This window comes from Cyanistes caeruleus, chromosome 5 (assembly GCF_971803275.1).
Source record: "Cyanistes caeruleus chromosome 5, bCyaCae1.hap1.1, whole genome shotgun sequence".
NCBI lineage: Eukaryota > Metazoa > Chordata > Aves > Passeriformes > Paridae > Cyanistes > Cyanistes caeruleus.
Genome location: NC_141705.1, coordinates 43625055 through 43640303, shown reverse-complemented (window position 1 = coordinate 43640303; position 15249 = coordinate 43625055). Strand labels below are relative to the sequence as shown.

General features: G+C 37.5%; 1 protein-coding gene across 50 annotated transcripts in view; it reads left to right on the top strand.

The window, feature by feature from the left end:
• Nucleotides 1-15249, top strand: part of FHIP1A (FHF complex subunit HOOK interacting protein 1A) — an 80175-nt gene that overhangs the window by 36058 nt on the left and 28868 nt on the right. For all 50 annotated transcript variants that reach the window (XR_015287516.1, XR_015287531.1, XR_015287514.1 and 47 more), the window contains 2 exons: nucleotides 9560-9792; nucleotides 11202-11828. Coding sequence is in view for 31 of the 50 variants with exons in the window: in XM_086891459.1 (XP_086747585.1) it covers nucleotides 9691-9792; nucleotides 11202-11828 (729 nt within the window). In the remaining 19 variants the exon portion in view is untranslated. The remainder of the gene's footprint in view (nucleotides 1-9559; nucleotides 9793-11201; nucleotides 11829-15249) is intronic.

Sequence of the window (15249 nt, the reverse complement as noted above, 5' to 3'; positions counted from 1 at the left end):
TTTTGCTCATTCTCTTTGTTCATTAGTTCATCATGTCACTAACATGCTATTTTTTCTGAGTGTAGGAAATAATGTTGACTTGGTGGATAATCAGCTTGCGGTGGTAATTATCTCTAAAATGAGTAGTTTCAGTAACTGTGTACAGAAGATAAATGACAGATTCAAGATATCTAGTCAATTATTATAGTCCATGTACTATAATGAACATATTGAGAGGTATAGAAGGGTTTTACTGTGTTAGTGACTTAAATTTAGATAGAGTTATAAACTGATTTTTTCCAGGAAAAAGAGAACTTTATATTGTGAATGAAGTTTTGGGAGGAGAAATAAATATGCTTATAGATTAAGTTAACATTATTATAAGTTATAAGTTATAAGTTAACATTATAACATTATTATGTTAACAACTATGCAATAACCATTCTATACATAACAGTTCTGATTTTATGGAATATTCTGTCCTTTTCTGGGGCTTTTAGTTTGAAAGAGAAACATAAAGAGAAGCATCATGTGCATGTGACAGCAATTCCATCTGCAGAGTGGAAGTTCTTTTCTCAGTGCAAACTTGGCAACAATCCTCTTGGGAATCTTGTTGTTTGGTTTCTTTGTTTATTGGTCAAATAATCAGGGTATCTTAATGGTGTTTTACTGCTGATTCTTGTGTTTGAACTATGTTTAGAACCCACAGAATCAACTCAGAGTGTGGAAATTAAAAAAAAAAAAGTTTGTGGCTTTTCTATCAAGGAACATAATATTTAGAATACATGTGTATTTGTAGTTTATTGTGATTAGTGCTGAAAGCACACATGTCTTCTTCAATGTTACTCTGTACGCTTGAGAACATTATTCTTGGACTTCTTACGCTTATTATAATGAGTAATTTGACATGTTGTACAAATCACTTGAAAAATTGTCTTACATATTACTGCTGTAGCCATAAAATATATAGCTTAATCTTGTTTTCTGTAATCTACATATGATAATTACAGGTATATTGATAACATTTTTCTAGACCATCTTTCTCTTGGGAAGGTAGTATTTCCTGTTCTGTCTGCTAGTGTTCTGAAAATAGTTTTAAATCTTCAGAGTATGGTGTCTTCTAACACTTTGCTGGTCTCATTCATCTTCCTGTCAGGAAGGCTTTCTAGAAAGGAAACTTAGTAATTTCCTATGAATTTATTTTATACTTTTAGCTACAGAAACTGTTTTACCTTTCTCAAAAACAATCTAAACAGCAAAAAATGTTCCATCACTTCAGCATCACAACTTCAGGAAGCCTGTGGTTTCTCTAAATTACGAGTTGGGGCTGGGTTTGTGCATCACACAGGTGTCAGAATTATCTTGGAAAGCAAAATTGATGTGCAGAGTCACTTTGACTTCTTTCTTCCTCTAGCATAGTCAGAACATAAAGTAGGTTTAGTCAAATGTCTGCTTTCTGATGTGTTGCTCCCTCCCACTCCTGGATAGCAATGAATTTTGAAATAAACCCTGTACAGATTCTCAGTAAAGATGAGGACTTTGGCTACAACTTTTTAGCAATAATTCACTTCAGTTATGGAAAAATGTTACTAGTCTAGACATAGCATGGGATATTTGTAATTCACTAGATGTGAAGTAATAGAAAATAGATTCTTTCACTCAGTGAGGTGTGCTGTGCCCTCTGGGGTTGTTATGTTTCTCTTTGAAACTTGGTGTGGAAACATTTGCAGTACAAAGTCTTAAACTGAGGTTTGTTTTGTTTGTAATATCTGTCTCACGCAGTACAACACCAAATGCTTTCATCTGTGGGCCTTGGACATTTTTATGACTTGGTTTTCTGTGGAAGCTGTCTTTTCTGGGGTCATCAGTTTTGTTAGTGATGTGGGAATGAACCAGCAAAGCTAAAGCCTTTGAGCTGATTTCAGTTCAATGACACCTGCATTCTTTAGTGTGTAGGTAAAAAAGAGCTTTCCTGAACTGCTATTTTTATGGCCTTTTTTCAAAGTTCAGTTTTAATATCCTTTTGTCTAGTAGCAGACTGGATACCTCAGTCATACTGTGCCAGAATGCTATTGGGAATAGAGAGGTATCTATCTTGGATTTTAAGAACCCTAGCTGGTATTTTATTATTATGTTTTTAACCAATGTAATCTGTGTTTTGAACCACTAATTGTTACTGCATTGTTGCCTTTCTGTATTTGGCTAAGAGGACATAAAATACAGCAGAGAAACAGGTTTATTATATTCCTTATCTCCCATAAAAAGGATCAAGTCATACCATTAGAATAACAACCATATTTTTTTTCTTTCTGTAGCTAGAATTATGACCTAGGGATATGAACGTGTAGTTCATTCCTCCTGGGACTTTGCAAACATGGCTTCAGTAATTGTATGCTCTCAAGTTCCAGTGAAGTTGCCTATGTGCAAATGAGTGTGGTAGATGAACATAGCCTGAGGTGTAACAGGGAAATCAGGCCTTTCCTGAGCAGATCAAGGTTTCTGTCAAGTATTTTATGTTGCTTAATTCCTGTTTTCTTGAGCAGTCAATGCCATTTCCCAGCTTTGGTAATGTGACCTTTGATGGACCATCTTTGCTGATTAGCTGTTTACCTTCCTTGGTACACTGTGTGTAATTTTAGCCTAACCCATCAATGCATTTTGGACCATACTAACTGGCATCTCTGTTTTTTCATTTTGGCTGACCCATGTGGCAGGAGTCTCTGAGGGCCTGGGATGTAGCTTGGCCTGTGTCCCAGTGCATAGTTGCTGCACAGTCCCAGTACAGGAGTTGATGCTGTTTCTTGCCCTTGAAGCAAGCCTGTTTATGCCGGTGTAGCACTGCTGGGCTGAGGCTGTCAGCTAGGCCTTGGGATTTGACTGCTGCTTGCTGCTGTGGGAGAATTGCCTGTTCATGTGTCTGGAGAACCACGGAGTTATTTAATGCTGGAACCTGGGCCTCCTAATGTATAATACCATAGGATTATACAGATCACATGAAGAGCTTAGTGGTAGCCCGATTGAGTTAATGTGAATCTACAATAAATATGTGAGTAGTTTAGCTCCCCAGACATTTGATAAAAGATGAGTTGTGGTTTTTAACTGAAGCAGACTGACTGTAGATGGGACAGGAAGATTTTTTTGTCTCATTATAAAACATACTGTGTGTAGTTTCTCTCATGAGAGAGATCGTTAGGCAGTCTCTGTGGGGACAAGGCACAAGACATTCTTACCTTCATGTTAGCGGGTTGGATTAAATTGTGCTCGATGAGAACAGATTGATACTTTGGTTAACTACATTACAGTTTGTGGTGACTTGCTCTCTGTTAGGCTTTTAGGCAGATAGCTTTATCAGTGTGAAGCACATCTACACATCCTACCTACACATGGAAAGCTTAGCATCGTTGCAAATACTGGGTAGAAAAGCTGGATTGAAGAAAGCTGCCTAAATGTGAAATGCTTGCTTGAGGCAGACAAAGGACAGGAGAAATTGGGACTGTGGCAGTGAGATCTGAAAGGACAAAAAAAAAGTAAGATAATTGTTCACCTAGTTTAAATGATTCCTCTAGTAATCTGCTTCAGCTTTCTTGCTAGTAGAGCTTCTGAAGGTGAGTAGGACTTAATGAAAATGAGGATTCCTTGATGCAGTGACTTTTAACTACTGACAGTTTTAGTTGTCTAGACAGATCTACTGCTCTCCAGTGAACAAGCTGCAATCCTTCTACACTCTTGTGGTGATTGTATAGGATCATTAAGGGTGGGGATGTGGCTGTTCCTCATAGGCTTTGCTTTTGCAGCAAAACTTTGCCACAAGCACTATGAATCCTTTTCTTTGGAAGGATTGATGTCTTCCTTTGAAACACTATTGTTAATAAGATTTAAACCCTCTCCCTGATCATAGTCCCTAAAGAAAATCTGACAAATTCATGCAGAAGGCTTTCTTTTCAATCTAAAGTGAGCAAATCCTGAACAAGGTCCCTTTTAAGTTGAAACTAAGTTGAGGCATGCAAAAATTTGCCACTCATTTTTTCTCTTACCTTCCCTTATCCACTTATCAGACACTGCAGAGGTGTGATTGCATAGCTATGAGCAAGACCGTATAATTTCCCTGTGCTTCTTTGAAGTGGTCTAATTTCAAGCCCCTTTATGCTACACTGATCCATGAAAAGGTTTTGATATGTGCTGTTTCTTTCACTGCATTCGAGGCTTCTCTGTTGCCTCTGTGTACCTGGACTGACAGGGCTGAAAGCTTTGGCCTGTAGAGAGCAAAACTCTGCAGTATCTGGTAACAGAGGTTTGCTTGTGTTTGTGAATTGTTTAGCATGGCATCTTAATGTCCCTACAGAAGACAACCTTGATAAATTGCACAGCCTTGCAGCATATTTTATGCCTTCTTTACTGTGTTACTGTATTAGGCTGCATATCTTTTGTCTTTGTTATGCATTGCCTGGGAAACCCCAATCCTGCAAACTTTTGTGCTGGTATGTTTTTGTTTTTAATGCAAAAGTGAAATTTTTAAGAAGAGACACTCTAGTGTGAGAAGATTTTACAAAGTATTCTCTGCTAGGCTGTTCTTCCTGGGGTACTTTGCAGTAAAATCAGAACTTCTTTTGATTGAGGTGTTTAGCACTGTAATCAGCTGTGTGAAAGGAGCTGATGGCTTCCAGGCTTCTGAAGGAAAACTAAATGCAGATATCCTCCCATCAGCCCAATGACTGAGTCTTGCGGACTGCTGCTTTTCTTCAGCTGAAAATAAGCTGAGTTGTACTAAAGCTTTCTGAAATACCTCTAGAAGGCATATGTAAGTGGGCCTGACCTTGTGATGGGTTTAAACAACTGATAGATAAGATATGAAAGACTTACCTGCTAAGAAGGTTCTGTTACTGTATGGCAGAAGCAAAGTATTAAACTGAGAAGTGGCTTTTGCAAATAGAATTTTGAATGGACTGCATAAGAGGTATATTCACACTTCTCAGGGTTATCAAATGGTGGAGTAATAACTTGATCAGGACTTAGCAGAGACAAAAGGCTAAATTACTGTAAAATTTTAATCATGAACTGATTAAAATAAATGGTTACTCTTGTTCTTAGTGGCCCCTGAGTTCACTTCTACTGTTTCCTCCATGAATTGGTGTTTCATAAATTAATTTACTTCCTCACCTTTGGACTCATTATGTTCAGGTTATTTGTCTTGTTTAATTGGAGTGAGATTTAATTCACAGGGAATGATGTGATGTTACATTTAGTGTTGCACATTTGGTCTTGCAAAATAATCAAGAAAACCTAATCCAGTAACAAAATCTGCTTACAATGAATGTAGTCTGTCTGCTACTGCTATAGCTACAGCATGCAGTTAGATTGAAATGTATTTTACAAGATAGACTCTCTTCCAATGCAATTACCTTTTTTTTAAATAGGGACTCTGTTTTTAGGATCTATTCTGTGACCACTTAAGTTGTCAAAAGCTTTTTGAAACACTATTACAGAGTTTGAAGTCTTTGAAGCCTACACAATCTATTAGTGTTTTGTATTACTAAGGAAATCCCAGCATCCCAAGACGCTTTTGAAACTGGAAATATTTGCTTCCTTAGGGGAATTGATTTGAACTTAGAAATATTATTGCACATTGCAGTCTGCAATGCTGTCTTGTTACTTTTAGATTAGAGATGATTAAAAAGCCATAGTTGGGCAGCTGTGAGGATAATGTCTGTGTTCTTCAACTGCTCTGAGATTTCAGATCCAGAAGCTGGGATAGAGGCAAGTGAACTATGCCCTTGTCAACAATGTTTGCTGCAGACAAGTTGTTTTCCACTAATTATTTAAATTTGCTATTTTTGTTCTTCATTTGATGCTCTGTATAGTCTGTTTATAATGGTTTTTGTGAAGTAGGAGTAAACATTCAGAGTGAAACATTAGAGATGTTATTGTTTGTCACTACAGGACAATTTTTTTTTGATAATTATTTATTAAAGAGGTAAGTGGCTTTAATGTTGGGATTGCATGTATATGTAGGATATTGCTAGGTGCAGGTTTTAGTTATAGAACATAAATTCTGGAGATGAATTTGCTATTTTGCTGTTTGTTGGTCAGATATTCTCAAAGATCTTTATCAAGCAATGAGGTGGTGTTTGTGTCTATAGTAACAAATACAGTAAATAGACCAGGCAGGATGCATGAAACATCAGCTTGAGGGGACCTTCCTAAAAGGTTTTTGTGACTGATAGCATAGACATTTCTAGAGCTGGCAACACTGAAAGCCCTTGCTGTTCTGATCTAGATGATCTGACAAAGATGCAATTTGAACTAGAATGCTGGCAGTTTTTGGTGACCTGTGCATCTGAGAATTTGCTGTGTTGTCATTTGAGTGTGCCCAAACTGGGCCTTGGAATTTGTAAGAAGCTCTTAAGTATCTTGGATAAATAGGACCTTAGGGGTTGGTATGCTGGAGATGACGGGAAATTTGCTTGTCTTGCAGGCTTCTTTCCTTGGGGCTCTATCTGTTCTTCCTATGTGGAAGCTGGACTTAGGATATCCTTGTGTAGGATAAATGTCCATTCTCCAAGTGCAGGCTGTAGCAGTCATCTCTCTAGGCAGTAAGCTGTTAGCAGAGGCAGGACTTGAATGAATGTTCAGTCCCACCCTGATGGTCATAAATTCTTACACAAACATTGATAATTAAATAGCATTGTTGTGGAAAGTGAGCTTTCCTACTGGACACACAAAAACATAACAGTGGTTCTATCACTGGACCTCTTGGATCTTGGTGGATTTTGAATGGGTGTCCTCACTTGAGGTCTTTTCATAGCTGCAGAGAACCAGGTAATATTTCATTAATCTGAAGCACCAATATGGAACTATCCCAAAGCAGTCTGCTTAGAGAGATAAAAGATAGGGGGGCAGAGTTTGTCTGGCAGTGAGAGACAGAATCCTGTCTTAATGTTTGTGGAGCAGCACCTGAGACCATGATAGGAAAGATGCATGAAGAAAAAAAGATGAAGACATGCATGAAAATGCATGAAGAAAATTGCAAAGGTAAGAAGGACAGAGAATTAAAAGGGATTAGAAGAGAGGGTAATGGGTTAAATAGGTTTGGGTTGCATTTGTGTGGTAGCATCCTAGAGCTTTGCATGTGTCTGGAGAGTGCATCATCTTCACTGATTTTTATCATAATTTGTGAAGAAAGCTATAGTCTCCCTTGTTGTTTATTTTCTTAAGTACTGGAGGCTGATCTGAAGTTTCTGATTTGTCACCTGATGTGGAATATCAGTTTCTTTTAGTTAAATTCTTAAACAACATGCAATGGCTACATTGAAACAACCTCTCAGTTTTCAAATTAAGGCACTTAAAAATTCCAGAATGGAGCTTGCCTCTGCTTGGTTAATTAAGTTCTCTTACTGCACCTTCTGATACCATCTTTAATTACATGATCATATTAGTTTTTCCAAAGCTGCTTGCTTCATGCACAGGAGAGATCTGCTAAAAGGGTGAATTAGGGTTGTAAAGTGAAGGACACTTTTGCCTGGAGGAGTCTGCTGGACTTCTACTAACATGGAAAGATTCTGTTTGCCAGGAGAATGCTGGCAAAGAGGAACTACCAGGAAGAGGGCAGGTGATCTGAAGTATAAATATTCCTTGGATTATTAGCTATGGTAATAGGCAAAGTACTTAAAGCAGTCTTTTTCTACATGGTGTGTAAGCATGGGTTGCATTTTTTCAGTGTTTCTTGGTGGAAATGTTGAGTACTCAGAATAGTGGTATCTACTTAAGTAAGTAATGATAAAAGCACCCAGATCCTGGGTCTCTCAAGTTGGCTTCTCAAATCCACTTGCTACTCTGATTGTTTTTGTGGGTTTTTTGGGGTTTTTTTGTTGGGTTTGGGTTTTTTTTATTATTATTATTATTTTTATTAATAATTTTTATTTTCTTCTGCAGGAACATCAGTGATGTAGAACTAGGACATACAATTCATTTTCACAGGGCTGTTTAAGAAACAGTAGTGTACTGGCAAATACCTTCAAGTAAACGAGTAGATGAGCTAGTTCTTACTGGTTGTGTGCAATCTTCTCCACTGCATCTGGTTCCAGGTGGTTTATAACCTGGAGAGTAGATTGTATGGACTGCCAGCTTCATTCTGGAAGTGGAACAGATAAAGTGTGCAGGATTTATGCTGGTTATGCTGGCTTCTCCACACATGGAATATGTTATCTACAAAAAGGATGGGCTAGATTGTGTTACTTGTATTGTGTGAGAGTGCTTAGCAAATGCATAGGCAATGCATTATAAATGCTGAAAGAAGTAGGGCTAGGATGGAGGGGGGAGGCTGATCATGCGATTGAATCTTGAACATGTGAATATGTGTGTGTATATATGTACAGTGGCGTGCATAACCTCTTTGCTTGCCTCAGAAATCTTAACCTGTTGTACCCTGTATATTTTTGGACTCTTAAAATGGCAAAAGTCGCTGCTACTTTTGAGACAGGCTGGATGTTTTCCTGTGCTAGCAGTTTCAAGAATATCAACAGAGCACAGATACAGGGAGCAGAGATGTTCACTACAGAGAAAATTTTCATCTTTTAAGATATGCACAGAGAAATCCCTTCTATACTGGCAAAGAATTGCTGTATGGGATTTGGCAGCTTATGCTACAAAAAAATTCTCTTTGTTGTTGGGTGCTTTTGGTTGGGCTTTTTTCACTATGGTCCCAAACCAAAATGAATTAAAATGCCTAGTTGGTTTGAAAAAAAGAGAATAAAAATTAAAACTTTATAAAAAGAAAAAAGGGGGAGGGGGGTAGTGCATGAGGAGTAATATGTTCTCTTAAGTCTCTCAAATATCTGCAGGATATCAATCATTATTTCATTTTAACTTTCCCCTGCAGGTGTGCAACTACTTTGATACTCATATATCTAGGATATTAAATAATGGATGAGAGGAATGTTTCAATGCTGGATCCTATTCTCATAGTCCTTTAATATGACATCTCAATTTATTTAGCTTTGGATACATAAAGATTTTATCTTTTATGTTGTTCTTTTTGGTTTTTTTCCCCCCTTTGGTATTGATACAGATGCACTCTTCCATGTGAATATGGTGCTCTAAAGATGTTTTCAACTGTTTCTGATATGTTTTCTGGCAGAACACTTCTAAGAACTTGTAATTATATCTATTACTAGAAGATATGAAAAAAAATACAGAACTGCTATTTTTTTTACCTGTTCAGTCTATGCAACATTAGTTACTAAGCAACTCTGAAGAGACATGGTCAGATGGCAAAAGTGTCATAATAAGAAACTAAAAATGCAGTGATATGCATAAAATGTTTATTGCATAAGCTTTTGTTGGGCTTGTTTATTTCAGCAGCACCTTATTTCAGTCACTGGTCTCAAAAGTTTGAGCATTATAAGCTATTATTGCGAGCAAAATTCTAAGGGGATTACATAAAACATGCTTTAGAAAGTCTGTCCTCAAAGTGAATTAAAAGAAGAAAAGTTTGTGTTCTCTTTAAGTATGTTCTTTTCTGTTTAACACTAATTTGATGTGCACTGGTATATTTATGTTTCTTTTTGGTTTTTCTTTTTAACAGATATCTGTGGATATGAAAGCTCAGGACACAGTATCAATCTCATAATGATGCTTGAACATCTGTAGCTCACTGGAGGATTTAAAAAAGAAATTCAGCATGACCTAGTTGGCTTGACCTGTGGAAATTTTATAATGTCCTCTGGAACAAGTATCAGCAGAAATAGGCAGGCTCCCAGCCTGCAGGGTGTTGACCCAGAAACATGTATGATAGTGTTTAGAACACACTGGGCACAGGTAAAGTTAATTAGTTTTATTGATTGAAGTAAGCTGCATTGATACAAATTTGCTTCATTCGTTTTTTTGTGGTTTTTTTTTTGGATAGTCCTGAATTGCTCAGGAACAAATGTCTTTCATGTAGAATGTAGTAGATGACGCTGAACTATTTCTAAAACGCAATTGACCTTTGAAGGTATGGTTAGCCTTTCCTAATCACACTTAGAACTCTGGATTTGCATCTAAATGGGAAGTGGTAGGACATGGTAATATCTTATTGAAGGCCTAGATCTTCTTACTGGCTTTCCTATTGATTCATTGTGACTTGCACTCTGTTGCAGATTTCTGTGCTTCTTTTCCTTGTGCTGTATAAGTCTTGTCTATCCTTTGGAAAGTAAATTAGATGCACAGTGCAAAGCTGTATGCACTCTTGTTTACTATGGATAGATGTAGATTATATACTTCAGCATATTCTAAAAAATGTTTGCATGTCATCAGGATTGTAATTGCTTCTGAGCAAAGATGTTTTGCTGTGAGCACCATAATATAAGGTCTTGTTTTCTGCAGTAATATAAATAACCTAACAATTTAGATAAAATTGATTTCTGTACTGCTGTTCCTGTTCTTTGGCTTTCCCAAGAAGCCTCCCAGACAAATGGTGGTGTTTGTAAGATGTTTCCTGAGTCACAGGAGCTGTCATTCAAGAGTCACCTTTTCTCACCTAACTAGTGATGTGTTGTGTTAGGGGAGCCACTGTTCCTTTATGGTTTTGTGGCAATTATCTTCCACAAAAAGGCTAAAGACAATGTGTTTTTTGCAGACAGTGAGCTTTATTGTTTGCATGCACAACAGAATGTAATTCAGGGTTAGAAGTGCTGATATAACTATTATTACTATATTGAAAATTGCAAGAGTATGTGGGCATCAGTGGGCATTGGGTATCGTGTAAAAGGTGTCAGGTAAAGAGCAGCACTGTGGGCTGCTGCTATTCTTACTACTGGAAATCATCCCATGATATTGTTACTCCTGAGCACAGTTGCTCTGGCTGGAGAACAGGCCCTTGGATTTCAGTCCTCTGTGACAAACTTGTTTTAAACATTGTGAAAACTCAACTTCTGAACACTAAGGAAACCTAGTTTATCCCTATTTGAGAGAACTCCTGGTTATCAGGAGTAGGAGATACAACAAATTTAGGTGCTTACTAAAAAAGGTAAACAACAGCAGTATATTTTTGCCTTGTACATGCCAAATGTGAAACTTTCAGATTTTGTCTGTCAAACTTCCTGAATTTGAAAACATGAAAAGACTTAATGCTTTTTGTGTTAAATAATTTTGTTAATTTGTTTTCCTTGTAGTGATAGGTATAGCCTGCTTTTTATGATGCATTCAAGTGCATTAAAACTGATCTGTCTTTGTTTCTTTCTCCTTAGGTTCTGAAAATCTTAGAGAAGCATGATCCTTTGAAAAATACTCAGGCAAAGTATGGAGCAATCTCACCTGATGAGGCCAGCACTGTCCAGAATTATGTGGAGCACATGCTTTTCTTATTAATTGAGGAGCAAGCAAAAGATGCCTCGATGGGACCTATTCTGGAGTTTGTGGTCTCAGAAAACATAATGGAGAAGCTTTTCCTTTGGAGTCTACGGCGAGAGTTCACTGATGAAACAAAAATTGAGCAACTCAAAATGTATGAAATGCTTGTAACCCAGTCTCATCAGCCTTTGCTGCATCATAAGCCCATTTTGAAGCCTTTGATGATGCTGTTGAGTTCCTGCTCAGGAACAACCACTCCAACAGTGGAAACAGAGTTGGTTGTCCTCTTGAACCAGCTCTGCTCTATAATAGCCAAAGATCCCTCTATTTTAGAACTGTTTTTCCACACTAGTGAGGACCAAGGAGCTGCCAATTTCCTCATTTTTTCCCTGCTCATCCCTTTCATCCATCGAGAAGGAACAGTAGGCCAACAGGCCCGGGATGCACTGCTTTTCATAATGTCTTTGTCTGCAGAAAACAACCTTGTTGCAAACCACATAGCAGAAAACACCTATTTTTGCCCAGTAAGTTGTTCTTATTTTACATGATCTTCAGCACTAAACTAACTGTCTTTCCTGCATTCTTTCCTCCTTTTCTGTCATTTCTGGTAAAGAAGAGTTGTAACACATTTGTTTCTGCTAACACCTATTTCACAAATGGTAATGCTGTTTTAAACAATCCCTGGTGCCAAACATAGTCTTGCTTCCTGTTTCCAGACCAGTGTCTTGTGCTTTTGGGCCAGCACAAGTGTTTTCGCAGTCACACAGCGAATTGGATTGGAAAACTGATGGAAGTTGTAGCAGAATACAGTGGGAGGGAAATCAGTTCTGTCTCACTGTGAGGCACCGTTAAGATTCTGGGGCTGAAGGGAGTGAGAAAGGGGGGGTAAGGTGTCCTGAGGTGATTGTTTCAGGTGACAGCACAAGCTTAAGCTGTCTGTGCTTCCCATGCTGACATCAGTTCAACAGTTGAAAAAAGTAGTGTAGGAATAGTGAGAGCGTTACAGAAATGTAAATTTTGCAAGCTTAAAGGGAGATTTGCTTGTTGCCACAAAATTGGGTATTTCTATGGCTGTCTCAGGCTAACCACCATCTTGCTATGGTTTTCTCTGTTATGAAATTTGGTAGCACTGTTGCATTGTTGCACCTGGCAAATTGATCTTACTACATGAATAGAAAACCTTTACTTACCTTACTGTTAAGTAAGTAATCTGATTTAACTAACAAAGCTGTGCTACTGCAGTTTTAAAGTTAAAGCAGACTGGAATAACAACACCTGCTCCTTTATGTCTTATCAGTCTGAGATCTGCAGTGGGTGTGTTCAAACCCAAGTATCATTCTGTACAGAAGTTTTCTTGTGGGTCAGTTTTTGAATGGATTCTTTTATATTCTGCATGACTTGCATTTTAATTTAATAAATCCTGGAAAAATGAAGTGGAGGAGAGTCTTATATGGCTACTAAAGCAGACAGCTGTAGAAGAGAGTGCACTAGAATCCTTGACGCTGCTCAACAGCTACTCCAGCCTTAGGTTTCCGTGTATTCTGACATTGCTTTGAACAGTAGGGCACATTTGCAGGGTAGGTGAGGCCTAGAAATTCCACAACAAAACTTTTAAATGATTTCTTTTGTCAGTTGTAAATATTGCATCAATTTGAGGCTCCAGTTTGACCTTGTTTAATAGGTGCTGCCAAAGAATATGATATTGATTCTCAAACTGTCCCCAGGACAGATACCATTATTGGATCTATGCTATAACTTCCGTAATTACATTTTCCAATTAGTTAAAAAGGAAAAAAATAACCAGCCTTATTACATTGAAGATAAAAGCCAGCTTTCAACAGCAGGGAGCCATGATCGACAATCATTCCAATTAGGAGGGCTTCTTGTCAAAATGTGCTAAAATCAGACTTTTCTGAACAGTAATGAGGTTGGCCTAAGTCTATAATAAGCCTTCAATGTAATGCCATATATTTAGCTTACTAGCGCAATATCTTTTTTGAATTTGAGTTCTGATGAGCTGAAAAACAGATTTTGTTCTGAATGAGTATTTTGTAGGTGTCAGTGACATTGCTGTGTATCACTGAAATCAGTGCAAATGTTGCCTCAGGTACTCTGCAAAACAGCTAATGCAGTCCTGTGTTGATTGCAAAGACATTTTAGGTGGCACTGTGTTGATGTGATGTGATCTCTGTTTCTGGGGGCAGATTGGCATGTAGGATTTTCTTTGCCATGCCTTATTGCATAATATAGGCAGCCCCTAGGGTGAGGTCTGGCCATAAGTCTCAGCTGCCTCTTGTACCCAGATCAGTGTTAGATCTGTCCCAAGGTGAACTTGAAGGTTTTCTTGTTACTGTTTTTTGTCTTTGGTTAACAGCTTTTTAAAAACTGGATTGTCCATAGATCCGCAGTATTCAAAACTTTGGATGAAAAAACTGAAAGGAAAGAAGGAGGCCGTTTGCAGTGGGATACATCACTAATAAATGTTTTTAACACTAAATGTGTGGGCAAACTATTTGGTAAAGTTTTCTTATTTTACACTAAATAATTTTTATCATGTTTTGACATGAAAGTTTTCTGGATATGATTGAAGATATTATCTGTTCAGCATCGGAATAGGAAAAAAAAATGTTTCAAACGAATTTTGAGCAGGGTAACATCTCAAAGTCCCCCACAAAACTTTGTAAATATGTTGCAGCTTAGGAAAGCAACTGTTACAGCAGGAGGAGCAATGGCTCTGCAGTGCCCTTAAAAGATTGCGGCTGCATAGAGATAGAAAGACAGACTACCGGTGTGGGAGGAGAGCAAATTATTAAAAGGAAGTAATTGCCCAGGTAGAAATTGATTATGCATTAACAGTGCATTATAATCATAATCTGCCTGGGATTGCAAATCATGTAGTCAGTGTCTTCTCTGAGTCAAGAGAAAGTAAATAAATCAAAGAAACTGGTTTGTAGAGAAACTCATGATTCAGTGGTCAGAAAGAAACTTGTAAAAGTATGTGAGAATGTAGGGCTGACATGATAAATTCTTGATGAAGTTTAAAAGGACACTGCTTTGTGTAAAACAAAAAATAAAATAAATCTTGCTTTTTTTCCTTCCCTTTCAGATTACTTTTTTCATTAATGTTTCATTACTGATAAAAATCTGTTTTGTTGGTAATTTCAGATGGTAGCCTTATTTGTACCTTATACTTCATGAACATTTGAAAATACTTTTTATCTCAAGAGATGAACTTGCTTCCTGTGGCTACTCTGTCTCTGTGCTTAAGAAACATAATTCCATTCAGCCATTTCTGTTGTACTTCATAGCAAAAATAAGAGCTTCCTAAACTTTACGGATTTTAGCATCTGCATGTGTCACTTCTTACTTCAGTAAGTCTGACAAACTCAAGAATTCAGACATTGATTGATTGTGTGTTCACGGCTCATTTTAGTGGAGAGTAGTATGTTTTGTTCAAGGTCAGCTTCTTGTGCTCAAGGGCTAATACCCATATGAAGGAGAAGTGTGGATGGGACAGCTCTGAGAATCAGATGGCATACTGAGAGGGTGCATTTGTGTTTATGAATAGCATTTAAATTTTAAGCAGACAATGGAAAATTGAGTGTGCATTAATTAAAAGTTCACAAGACAAACAAATGTCAAATCCTCTCACTATTGTAACCTTGGGTTTGTGAGAATAAGTGTTTGTGTGGGTTATGTACAGGTAGTTCTATAAGAGCTTTTTTCTGAGCTCTTCTACTGTGAGAAGGAAAAAATCCCAAAGAGATTCTGGTTGGAGAAGAAAGATTGTATGAATAAAGCTTTGCTCAATTGCTTTAACTTCTCAATTTTTTAATGTATGTCCAGCTTTGTCCTTTATCTATCTATGTATATAAAATTGTGCATATATCACTGTACCAAAGCAGTCAATTTCCACAGTTTTCTCCCTCCCCTTTAATATTTGGC